Consider the following 13,362-nt stretch of genomic DNA (forward strand, 5'->3'; position numbering starts at 1 on the left):
TGTCTGTTATGATATATTTCACCTCCGCGAATGTCGATTTGTGTTTTTAAAAATGTAGCTATACATCAGTATGTTTCTATACAGGGAGGTCATTGTTCAAATAAATCAATGATAGCATCGCTCGGTTTGGTCGTATGAAAATATCCCGGCATGCTAGCGACGCAATTTTAGCCAGGGAGGGGAGGGACGATGAAGCTAAGATGGCAGCCCAACTGAGGGTGCTGCCTCTTCGGGGTCAAGAAATATTCAAGGAGCGAATAAAACCAAAACACGACAACGCGGTTTTTGGAAATGAATGGTGCCGTTTCTGCGATTTTAAAAGAAAATCTATTATGGCTTGAGAAGATATATTTTCATACGACAAGCACCGTGTTGACGCTGTGGCCGGATCGGAAGACCGTAGTTGCACCACCAGACTGGCTACAATTTGCGCTTGTAATAACCGTGGACCGTGGATGCTAATTGTGGTATTTCAGCGAGTTGGAATGGGGAAATGATGTGACATGTGGAGGATTTAATGACAAGCGGATTGTATCTGATGGCTAGATATCATCTAGCTGTGATATCTTTTGAGTGATATATGCATTGTTCTCCAAAACGATGATGTGTGCTGCTGCGGCAGCGGCCGCCGGTGGTGGGATTCTGCCCTCCTCATCACCGTCGATGGGGCTGGGTGTCAGGGTCATTTCTGGAGCAGGAGCCGATCTCTCCACCATTGGTTCGGGTATGGGTTCTTGTCCGACACCCGGAGCCCAGTCGGATTGTCGGACTCGGTACCAGCTTTTACTCTCAGGACGAGCTCTGGCGGAAAGATACAGACGGATTTATACCACTGCTATCAGCGATAAAGAGCAAGGGATAAATCAAGGAAGGTGAGTGGTTAACGTGAAAAAGATATATATCTAAGAAGCTGGTCTGTCATTTGTGCTGCTAACAGAGCTAACGACCGTAAGCTAACATTAACCCTTGCTCATCGGTACGTCGGTTAATAGCAGCAATACATAAAGTTAAAAGATATTCATGATTCATGAGCTATTTAGACCTTTGTCACACTAGACAATGTTTTGACTACAAACAAGATGCCAGGAGCTCCTTAATTTGGGTGCTACCTGTTATGGGGGTCAGTTTGCTAGGTAGCATTTGGGCTTTGACTTCCCTAGCTTATCCGTGTCAGCTAAGCTAATGTTACGTTACTTCACCCTTGCGCGGGGGATTTGCACTCCGGGTGCTCTGGACATTGTGTTTTAGCCAAACATTGACACATTGACACTGAAATTGAGACACTCTACACTTGGACTCGAAAAAGTACACTTACACCGGCTGATATCCAAAACAAGCTAGCTGGCTAACAGTCATGACAGCAGTTTGTCAGTTTGTTTTGAGTAAATAGCTGCTACCTAGCTAAACGTAAACAAACGTACTGCTTGTGTAATGTTTTAATTTTTTGGTAAACATTTTAAACAACCATTACTGGGGTTGTCACCAAAATGCACATTACCCAAGTTGTCATTTCATTTAATTTGATGTAGTGAGCTGTGTGTATTTAGGCCCAACGGCGTCACTGTTTCGATAGCTAGCAAACGTTAACGAACGTTGAGAAGCATCAGCCCTTCCCCAGGTTATCTTAACTGGAGTTTTACTTCTCAAGTAAAACACATCTGATAATGAGCAGGTATGCATTTAAACGCATAGTAAACACAGCAAACAGGGCTTAAAACGTTAGACATCTATTGGTGAGGATGTGTTGGGTGGTGGATGAACTCATTTGCTTTTCTGGCATAAGCGGGTAATACAGTTACGTCATTGTCAGTCAGGTTGTAGACTGACTAGCTTGATCGTTGCAGCATCCTCCCTCACACTGAATTGTTTTTCTCAGTCCACAGTATACAGTACTTGCTGTAAGCATGGGCCAGTTATACGCAAAAAGTTTGTCTATTTTTTCCATTTCATTTTTGTGTGAAGAGTTAAATACAATCACTATAGCAAACAGACATTAAATGCACTCTGACTTTTTATTTTGATGTAAACAACTATGGAACAGTAATTGAGGTATGTGCAAAAATCTTGGCACCCTACTAAGTATGTGGGTCGAAATGGAATTGTTTTGGGGTTGTGTGTCAGCCAGTGGCACATGAAACATTTCACAGATGGAACAACATAGGTTGTGTATGTATAACCATGAGTCACTACTAAATGAGAAGTGTGATGTGTCTGTAATTTGAGATCAGCGCTTGATCCAGGACATGGATGTACGCAATGAATGTTCTTAACCATCTTAATATTTTGTTTGTAACTAATTTTTTTCTCTGTACTTGAACTGCTTTATGTTAAGATTTGGCTTCAACAGCAAGACAGTGATCCATAACATACCACAAAATCCAACATTAACTACTTCAAGAAGCACAAGCTAAAGTTTAGTAATGCACCACACAGTTCCCTGACTTAGATCTTAAACATGCTGTGTGTGCAGCCAAAAATATCTTAGAACTTGAAGTGATCTGCAAGAAAGAGTGGGTGAAGATTCCTAATTCTGATAATAAAAGACTTGGCTGGCTACAAAAAGGGTTTGCAAGATGTGACATCTGCCAAAAATCAACAAAGTATGTAATTTCCTCAGGGGTTCCCAAACTTTTGCATACAACTGCAAACTGTTGTTGGAGTTTTTAACGTTAGTCTTATTGGACCACTTTTGCCATAACCAACTCCTTATTTCATTGGTCAAAATAAGCAACTAGACCAAAACAAATTCAACTTCTCCAGTTGTGTGATATTGAGCAACCATTTTATCTGGCACCAATCTTTCTTTGTTGAGCTGATATTAAAATATGTTACTTGCACATAAAATGCAGGTAGTAGTCCAATTAAAGCTGCATTGATTAATCAATTGATCGATTAGTCAATCAGCTGCAAATTAATCCACAATAATTTTGATAATTTTTTTAATGCAAAATGCCCAACATTTGCTGGCTGCAGCTTCTCTGTGTCATATATGATAGTAAATTTAATACCTTTGGATTTTGGACTGTTGTTTGGCTAAACAAGACATTCGAAGATTTCACATTGGGCTGTAGGAAATTCTATACAGCAATTTCCACATTTTATAGACAACAATTACTTGAGAAAATAATTGGAAGATGAATTGATTATAATAATTGTTAGTTTCAGATATAGTTTAATACATGGAACCTTTAGGGAAATGTTTTGTTAGCCATTTGAACCAACTACCAGTCAGCCTTATTACCCTGATTGATTTGTTGATATTTATCTACTATTCAAAATATCAGATTGACATTTCTGTCTGTCTGATTAATTCAGCCGGATTTTAGTTTGGTATTTTGATGAGAAAGAGTAACCCGTCTTGTCACTGTGTACTCAAAGGGTTGAGCAATTTGAAGCTCATTTTCTATGGTGACAAGCTATCAGAAATCTATAGTGACAAGCCATCAGAAATCAAAACACACAGTTGCACTGTCAAGTAGTAAAAATACTGGTATAAATTTCTTTCCATATTCCATCCCTGACAGTACAAATGCTCCACAGAACAGTGGTGAAACAAAGAACATCATTTAAGCATGCTGAGCAAAAAGTGTACAGAAATGTTATATTAACTCCTTTAAAACAGCCCATCAACAGCAGATTGAAGAGGCATTTTTTTTAATTTACCAGTGAGTCATAATCATTAAAGGCATTGGAATGGATTCAAGATTGCAACAGTTATTCTGAGAACATCATGACAGGCTTGAAGAAGAATGCTTGACCATTATCTTATCACAAGCTTTTCATAATAAACCAAATACTGTGCCATGTGTTTGACTTTAACCGGTGCTTAAGGATACAGTATATTTTGCTATACTCAGTGATCACCTTATACTTTCAGGGGAAAGAAGGCTTTGAGTAAGAAGAAGCTGAAAAGGCGACAGAAAGTGAAGTCAAAAGTCAAATCAAGAACAAAGGTAAGAGATACTTTATTGTCTAAATAAATATCACAGAATTCCACACTTCTTCTATGTAATGTCACGATTGCTGTATTTATATTTGTTTGTTAATAAATATGTTTTAAGGCCAGCGCTACACTGTGCAAGTGCAATGTCAAATCATAAATAGGTGCAATATTCAACATCCATAGTACTACTCAAACTATTTCATATAAATAATTAAATGTCTACATGTGGAATTTTGCTTTTAAAAAACATTAATACAAACATGACTGACAGTTTTAATTTGCAACTGTCAGAGACTTGGTATGCACTGGTTAGTCCTCACAGCTGGTCTGACTTTACTGAATAAATTTAGCAGATTGGAATAGGATTAAAGATGAGGTTAGATTATCTGTAATCTTGAAGGTGTTTGGCAGAATCGTTATTTTCATTGGTGCGTTTGGTCAGGTGCCAGGAAGCTCATCCACACATGAAGCCGGAGAGGTGGATAGACAGAATGTGAGACACATGGGAGTGGCTCTGGCTTGTGCACGATGGCCTGTTGCCGAGCGACCTAATGTGTTCCACATCTCCACGGCAACAGTTGCCGGCCTCCATCTCCTCCATCCAAAGAAGGAACGTAGTCTGTATCAGAGGATGTGGTTGTGTTTTTGCCTCTGCTGTATACTTTGCACGGACAGCGTAGGTTAACTAGTCGATCCCCAAATTGTGTCAACAAACATAATCCACACAGATTATATTGATTTATCTCTTTGCTGTTTTTGTCAGAGATTGAGAGAGCAGCCTGCTCTTTGGTTGGTCTGTAATATGGTTAGCCAGTGTTTGAATTTAACTTTATTAGACATTTTTTTTCCAGCATCTTGCAGGCAGTGGGGAGAGTGATGAATGTGATAGTCTTAGAGAAGGACAGAGGCTGCACTACTTTGTCGGCTTTTACCTCAAAACTATTCCAGTCAGGCAGTTCAACGTACAGTGGGATAGTCTGTTAAGTTCTCTTCAGATCGACTTGTTCAGTGAGTTGATGTCGTGGAACATTATCAGATATTATTTTGTAGAGACAGAGAACTGAGTGGTAGGCAAGGCCGGTTGGCTGGCTGGCAGGCAGGCAGGCAGGCAGGCAGGCATAAAACCGTGGGTAGTTACACGAGCAGTCATGCTGTATGTGTTGTCCTCACTCTTGCTCTGTCACGCCTCTCACTCCGGCATAGTCAGACAAGAGTGTGATTTCAAAGGGCCTCTTCTCCCCCTTTTGTCTGCTTCTGTGCTTATAAACACGTGAAAGTGGAGTCAGAACAAAAGACAGAGCATAAACACTCATCATCCTAATGAAGAGTGTGAGGTAATGTCTTCTGTTCAGGCAGATGAGTGATTTGCCTTTTTCAACAACTATAATTCTAATAATAAATGGTACAAAAGGATACATTCAGTAAATTAATTATCAAAAATCTACATAGTTCCCTTATAATCTACATAATATCTATAAAATATACTTACACCTTTGCCAGTTTTTTTCAAAACCAATCTGACATACTTCATTAAATAGACTGGTAGATACTAAGTACCTACTTTATTAAATAAGCCATCCATGTTGTTGTCAGCCTAGCATGAAAGCATGAAACCAGGATTCTGCGCCTCTCTTTGAATTCTGGCAAGTCTGAATCCACAGTATCTGCTACAAATTACACTCTCATACATCTGTTCTGTATCAGCATGACACATCTGAGAGTAAATTTAATATCAACAAGCTTACTTTTCTTTTCATTGTATCAGAATATTCATATTGTAGCATCTGCAAAACATAATTTTTTTTAGAGCTTTATGATTTCTATTCCAATAAAAGTAGTGCTTGGGACGGATAGGCAGCTAAAACCAGTTAGAAAAAGACTGGTCATGATTAAAAGATAGAAATGTCTAATCTGACAGCTAGTATGTGAAGAGATTCAAGCATGGCAGGCTGGTGTTAAAGGGAAGTACTCATGTGCTCATCCACCTCCGTGACCTTCATGTCCTTACTTTTTACTGTTCTGTAAAAATGTCAGACTACTTCCTTCATTCAAACTGAATATTGCCATTAATTGATCAAGCAGAATAGCTGCATATAAATGTAATTTGTTGAAGGCTGAATGGAGTAGGACCTGTAGTGCACAAAAATCTGGGTCTGGATGAACTGAATTAGATATGACAGAGAACGATGATGATAATGTGTGTCGTGATAGTAAAATGGCAAAACAAACAGGTCAGCCAAGTAAAATCAAATTGCACTATATCTAACCTTTTAAATAGATGAATAAATTAGACAGACTATTTAATACTACTGGTATCTAAATTGTTTGACATTTGTATGCTTTATGTCTAGTAGTCCCAGTTTGTGCCTTTCATGCATTAAATTTGTACATGAATTACAGAGCTAAGCCTCCATTTCTCTGAAAGATAAAGCCACATCACCACTTTTTTAGCTTTCAGAGAAATGGATGCTAAATTGTGTGACTTGAATGTATGGGGATGTATGGAGACCAGAGGTAAAACACTGACAAACTGGATTTTGTAGCCAAATGTTGGGACTATGTGAAGACAGTGATTTTTGGTTGTCTATTAAGGATTGTCCTATTCTCCTGGTGATAAAAGATTTACTCATTTGAATTGGTGTTGTAAAGTAACAGTAATTCCACTTGAGCCTCTGCGTTGGAAAACCCTTTTTTTTTCATCCTTTCTTATTTATCTGTAAAGCCAGCAAGCTGAAAGGTGTAGATGTCTTAAGTGCGGTCAGGAGCTCCATACCAGCCTTTTCCAAAGCTTTTAAGATGGCCATTAAATCATCAGTGAAGTGCAGACAGAAACACAAAAGAAACCATCAGACGAGCAGCTTGTTATAGGTTGGTGCTCTTACAAAGTGAAAGGAAAACCACTAAACATCAGCAGATCTCTGGGCTTTGCATACTTGGATTTCCCTTTGCTTATGTACATCATCACATATCTCAAAGGTGTCACTTTTAATCAGAAGTGTCTGGTGTTTTTTTCCAGTTTTAAATGGGAAACTATCAACTCCAGTGAAATCTGTCAAATGTAATTTCAACTTTCATTGAGAAGACCACGTTTCAGCCGCCTCATGCTCTGCCTGCAAGATATAACCTCAGATATGGATCAGATGCAGTGTAACATATCTGAAATTGGTGATTGTGTTAAAAAGTTAGTCCGACGGAATTATAAACATCTATCACAAACAAACTTAAGGTAAGACAAGACGATTAACCGATGATTCCGGCTTTAGCTACTTTTGACTCATCCTTTTTGATCTACCTCCCACAATTACTTTGCCTTTATGGAAGTACAATACTAAATTATATTACACTTTTTTAAAGCAGAAACACCATAAAATGAGTGAATAAGCATACTGTAAATTCTAAATTATGTGAAGCACCTTAAACCCGGCTCAGCCAATGTCATCCATTTGCAGTGCAGCAGCACAAACAGATTCTGAACCTGTAGTTGCATTCCCTGTGTCATTTATTAGCAAATAAACTAATATATATCATGACCACATATGTATCTGTTTATGGATCTATTTAGAAAACTGGATACTATGCTCCAAGATGACGCCCCATCTGCTGGCACCCTGCACACATGAATGGCATGAAATAATTTACTGATACGGCTCTGCTGAACAAATTTTATTGGACTGATTGTATGAAACTCTGACAATAAAGAGACATTTCTATGTGTTTGTGATGCTCAGACAAATGTAATCATCAGTATTTTAAAGCATTTGTAATCTAAACAAACATGTATACAGGAGACCAATCAAATGTTTCAAAATAGGTGATAATGTGATTTCAGAATTTAACAATAGTACCCCCTTATGATATGTAACAGAGACTATTTTTATTATAATAATACCACATTTGTCCTGATAAATATCAGATGGGGAATATTGTATTTCTCCTATTTTTATAAACTTAATACTTTTTACTGCTTCCAAACAATAGAGACAACTAAAACATTGCATGATAAAAAATATTAATATATGATATGAAAAATCAAACACACAGAATCTCACACAGAAAGGGAGGGACCCTCCTGCTACATGTGGTCTGAAAATGCTGAGCCTCCTATCTCAGTACTTTGGTCCTTATACCACCCTTCCTTTTGTTTTGCTGTTTGCTGTCCTTCACGTGCTGCATGGCTTTATGTAGCATTTCCATGTTTAAAATTTAAATGCTCTTTCCAGGCATCAGGCTCCTTTGTGAGTGCTGTACAGTCACTCGGTCACAAATGCTACATTAGCAGCAAGGCAGGAGAGCAGTAGACTGTACATTTAGACGAGAGGGGAGCTAATATCCTCCCCAGTGGTTTGAGCTGCGAATGAATGACCCCTCTCCCCAAATAGATGACATCAAACCCTGAGATTGTGATGGCAAAAGCACCGCACTGCAAGAGAGGCACAATCGATCAATATTATTCTCTGGAGGTTCCCTCGGGACTGTAGTTAAAAAGCCCGTGCTTGGTGGGATAGGGAAACCTTATCAATTAGTTAGTTTATCAAGTTTCTCTGTGGATTGTAGTTTGTGTAATCATAATGATTATTTGGATGTAAACGCTTAAGCTTTTCTGTAATGGTTTTATTGTCAGCTTTGCCTGTTCACTTATCCAACTCATTTATATCAATGAGAGTTGACTCAATATTACAAACGTCTCTTAGTGTAACGCTGTTCAACAGCACCACAAACTGCAGACTCCAAAATGACCATAAAGTTGCACCAGCACCTCTCCTAAAACAGCTTCAACAAAAAGTAGAGCTGGGTTCAACTCTTAGACAGAGTTTTGAAAATGTTTGTCCATGTTTGATTTATGCCCAATATTAGTATTTGAGATCAAAACAATATGAATATGTATTTGGTATATGGCTGATATTAATGTTTTTTAACATAATCACTGAACATAAAAAAAGAAATTACAATGATGTCTTACATTTAGTGATCCATAAATTTTGATGGAGAAAGGCTGTTTTACCTGTGAAATTTTAACTTGTCAGAGCCATTTGGAGAACTATGTAATGGTGACATTGTTTCTATGTTAATGGAAATACATCTTAGCATATATCTGTACTGCAATTTCCCATTACTTAATGGCCAGCATTTACACCAGTATCTGTGATAATATATTTTTATTCATATAGCTTAAAATCACATATTTGTCTCTTTTCTTTGCAACCCACAAAACATACTGTACACTTTATCCGTAGATCCTCAATTCAGAAAAGAAAAAAATTCAAGCAAAGGGAGAAACTTCAGGAGAGCGAAATATTGGCCAAAAAACATTTGATTTCTCTTGAGTTTAACTTGAACACTTTAAATATATAAACTTTATATTTTGTGGTTATATAATATGTTGAGTAAGACATTTGGTAACAGCGAAAGCTGTGTTGAGCTGATCTTGAAATGGGTAAACAGTTGCCAAGCCCAGTGTGTACAAAAGTGAGTGTCGTTAGGAGTGAATCCAAAGCAAAATGAGAAGTTATTTAATTCTGCATTTGTGTCACTGACTAGACATGAGGACAATGACATAACAGACTGTATAAAGACTCACTGTGTTCAGCTTATTGTATTGTTAAATCATTTAGTTTCAAGGCAAATAGCAAACAGCTAAATTTGGGAACCTGTACGTCAGAGGAGTTCTCAGATCGTAAAGCCGGATGAGAAAGTTCCCGACTTATTGTGGTCAGTGGGCATGTGCTTTGGTCAGGGATATCAACAGAGGAACTTAACTAACTGCATGACTTATGAACAGTCAAGAGACACAAACTAAAATGAATAAATTAATGTAGATAAGGCAGTGGTAACCTGACTTGGAAACAGACAGGAACTAAAATGTGTCACTTTCAGTTTTGTTCCAGACCAAAAGTAGCTGCTCTCATGACAAGCTCCAAAAAGCTTGCAGAAAATGACTCCCCATTAGAGATATCTCAAAATACAGAACTATGGTTTCAGTCACTTTTGTCTTTGTTGTTTTGTTTCATATTCTTTATAGCTGTGTCTTGAAGGTGATATTAAAAATAGTGTGTCAATAAAATGACAATAAGGCTTACAGAAAGGTGTCTCTTTTCATGAACCAACCTTCGCTTTGAAATTATGCCTACTCACATTAGTGTTTATGAATGAGTATGTGGTGTGCAAAACTGCTTATCGATGCACCAAATCATATTATACATGTGGTTACCAAGAAAAGGTTTTGCTGACCTTGCTGACCACCTCCACTCTTGTTTTTTTCCACAGGCTGAGAGTCTAGATGGAGCCCTCTGCGTGCCGGACATCAAGCTGCACAGCAACCCATCTGCGTTCAATGTCTACTGCAATGTGCGGCACTGTGTGCTGGACTGGCAGCAGAGAGAGGCCTCCCTGGCGCTGGCCTCCAGGAGCTCGGTGCAGAGTGGCGACTCAGACAGTGAGGAAGAGGAAGAGTACCGCGAGCCAGCCGTCAAGCTGCCAAAGGTATAAGCAGGGGGGTTGCATTGGCTGCTTACGTGGTAGTAGCAGCGCTTGGTATCAAGGCGAGAGCCAGGCTGTGCTCTTTATCTTAGGGACGCACTGATCCTTTATCTCCCAGGGCTTGTATTTAGGGCTCATCATTTTTTATTGTTGTGATAATTCACTCGTAACCAGAGGTTTGAAATCCCCATCCTGTGAGGATTGCAGCCTCTCCTGCTCTGTTTCCTCAGCTCCCTCTTCTACTCTGTGCACCTGCTGGTTTATCTCTTACTCCATGTCAGGGCCAATATTTTCTAATTCAATATTCAGATAAAATTGAATTAAAATGCACTTTCACACAGACCTATTGCATGGCTTATTATTTATATCAGTAAACTCAGCAATTGATATTTCCTTTGATTACTTAAAATAGAGGAAACTAGCAAGCCACGATGAACAGGAAAATTACAACACGAAAGCAGATGAGAAGCAAGGCATCATATAATATTGTCTGGCTCAACACTATAAATTGCTAAATTAAGGGATAAAATTAACATTGTTTGCTGACTTTGTGAAAGGCTATGGCCTTATAGTACCACAATAACAAATCTAGTAGTGGTTAGCATGACCTCTAAGTGAGGCAGCAGGGGTGACATAAGTGAACTGAACATCAGTTGTACAAATAAGGATTAGGCTGCCGAGATGCCTTCAATTTACATGAATTATGCCCCTCTTTTCTTTGTCTGTCGTGCACTCTGTGTTGCTGCTTTAAAGGGCTCAAAACAGGACAAACCTTCCTACAGTATGACAGCACAGCTTTTGAACAGTGTTTGTGGTGTACATGTCTGTTTGGAATGTTGATTGGTGCTGATCAACTTGTGATGTGTGCCTGCTGTACATATTGGTTATCAGGTGAATACTGAGATGACACAGATGGTTAGGGTTAAGGCTCTATCCATTTTATCCTCTTTCAGGCAAATTAAAATTGCTAATGATAATTTTGGGGGATTTAGTTTTAATTCCATCTTAATAACAATGTCTAACAAGCCATATGTTGAGGATCTTGTGTGTGTTTCAAAAGGGTAGCAAGCACTAACAGAGTGCCTGTAAGTGTCATTTGGTCTGTTACATAATGTAAATCTAATGCGTTTAAAGATGTAGCATAACCTGTCTGTTAACCTACTCTATGTTTGAATGTCTTGTACTTGTCTTGATATATCTTTTCTAGTTGGGATGATCTTATCTGTGTTTATCTGTTCCGTTGTGCTTATTAGAAAATGAGGTATACACTGAAGCTAAACTTTCTTCTGATAGTTCTTCCCTGAGATAGTTGGGAACATTGGATCATTATGAGAGGGAGAGAGAGAGAGAGAGAGAGAGAGAGAGAGAGAGAGAGAGAGAGAGAGAGAGAGAGAGAGAGAGCCAGACACAGCGACCNGAGAGGGAGAGAGAGAGAGAGAGAGAGAGAGAGAGAGAGAGAGAGCGAGAGAGAGAGAGACTTTTCTAGGCCAAAGTCCTTCGCCTGCCTCCCCTCTCCAAACACTTAAGTGGGTCTGTCATTATACACAATGTTAACAGTGTATGTTGAAGTCAGTGGTAGTAACTGTACTGTGGGCCCCTGGATACATATATGTTGTTTTTTTTTTTACTGTAGGATGACCATTCACCATGCTATTAAAAGAAAACATCCACTCCAAGCTTCTGTTTATCAGTTCTGTTTGGTTACAGCACTTCCATGCATCCACATCTATGCACAGTGTCAGCATGTTTCACCTTCATTTGCTGCATAAACTGTAATCACAGCTAGTCTAGCTGGCTGTGGAATTGCAGCATGGTGTTTATTAGCTCATAGAAATGTGTTTCTTTCTGTGTGTCCGCAGATCATTGGCATTGGCCTGTGTGGGGTATTTGAGCTGATAAAAGAGACTAGGTTCTCTCACCCTTCACTGTGCCTGCGTAGCCTGCAAGCCTTGTTGGACATGCTGCAGGGACAACAGCCTGAGGGTTTCCAGACTGAGCCCCCGGATGTGCTAGGTGAGGCTGAAAAAGGTTTTATTAGGTGTAATGTGTACAATTTAATGTAATCCAGTGCAATAGCCCTGTAACAAATCTTGTTTGTGAAGCTTAAAAGTTAAATTCACCAAGTCAGACATATGGTGATGCGACTTCATGACCATTTTTGAGGCCATAGTTAGTCGCAGTGTCTTATTGGCCCACATTATAGTTAAAATTCAGCCTGATTGACATACACATTTTTCTTTTTTCACAAATGTCTACCCTCCCTCTCCATCCCTCTTATGCTTCCTCAGAGTCTCTTTTCCAGTTGTTGTTGGAGACCACAGTCCGGAGCACAGGGCCCAATGACCCGACAGGACAGGCCATCACTGCCCTGTCCTGCGCCTGCCTCTTCAGTCTGGTGGTGGCCTGGGGCGACACTGGCAAAATCCTGCAGGCCGTGTCTGCCATCCTCACCAACAATGGCAGCCATGCCTGTCAGACGATACAGGTATTTAACCAATTTAAATCAATTACACTGCAATTGGCAATTTGCCTGCATATTTGTATTCATTCTTGTGATGCAAGGCTTTGCTGGCACAAGTTACTATGGATAATCAGATGTCATCATCTCATTTTTGTACTGATCACCTATTCAGATCACTATCTTACACTGAACAAACATCTTTATCTTGGAACAGGCATTCCAGCTGATCCTGTTGGTTGTTTTCAGTGAAGCAAAAGTTGGAATTACATTGGTCTTACATATCAATTGAATTTGAATTGTTATGTTTTCTAAACCACCTCCATAAGGAAATGTGGACCTTTCTATTATCCATTCATGTTTTTCCTTCAGATTAGTCAAAATGCTTTAGATCACCATAGTGCCTTTTGGGTGGATAAAGTAACCTCTGGCTCCTCCAGGCATTTCCTTTGAGCAGAGAGACTCAGAGCAGTGTCTGGACAGC

General features: G+C 39.2%; 1 protein-coding gene across 14 annotated transcripts in view; it reads left to right on the plus strand.

The window, feature by feature from the left end:
• The first annotated feature begins 236 nt into the window (after positions 1-236).
• mycbp2 (MYC binding protein 2, E3 ubiquitin protein ligase) overlaps positions 237-13,362 on the plus strand; it is a 61,479-nt gene continuing 48,353 nt past the window's right edge. For 12 of the 14 annotated variants that reach the window (XM_022740522.1, XM_022740523.1, XM_022740528.1 and 9 more), the window contains exons 1-5: positions 237-872; positions 3,878-3,953; positions 10,208-10,423; positions 12,280-12,433; positions 12,709-12,905. In XM_022740522.1, the coding sequence (XP_022596243.1) occupies positions 601-872; positions 3,878-3,953; positions 10,208-10,423; positions 12,280-12,433; positions 12,709-12,905 (915 nt within the window). In that variant the 5' untranslated portion in view covers positions 237-600. The remainder of the gene's footprint in view (positions 873-3,877; positions 3,954-10,207; positions 10,424-12,279; positions 12,434-12,708; positions 12,906-13,362) is intronic. The other 2 variants (XM_022740536.1, XM_022740537.1) reach the window with 1 other exon arrangement.

This window comes from Seriola dumerili, unplaced genomic scaffold, assembly GCF_002260705.1.
Source record: "Seriola dumerili isolate Sdu_G_001 unplaced genomic scaffold, Sdu_1.0 BDQW01000052.1, whole genome shotgun sequence".
NCBI classification, from domain to species: domain Eukaryota; kingdom Metazoa; phylum Chordata; class Actinopteri; order Carangiformes; family Carangidae; genus Seriola; species Seriola dumerili.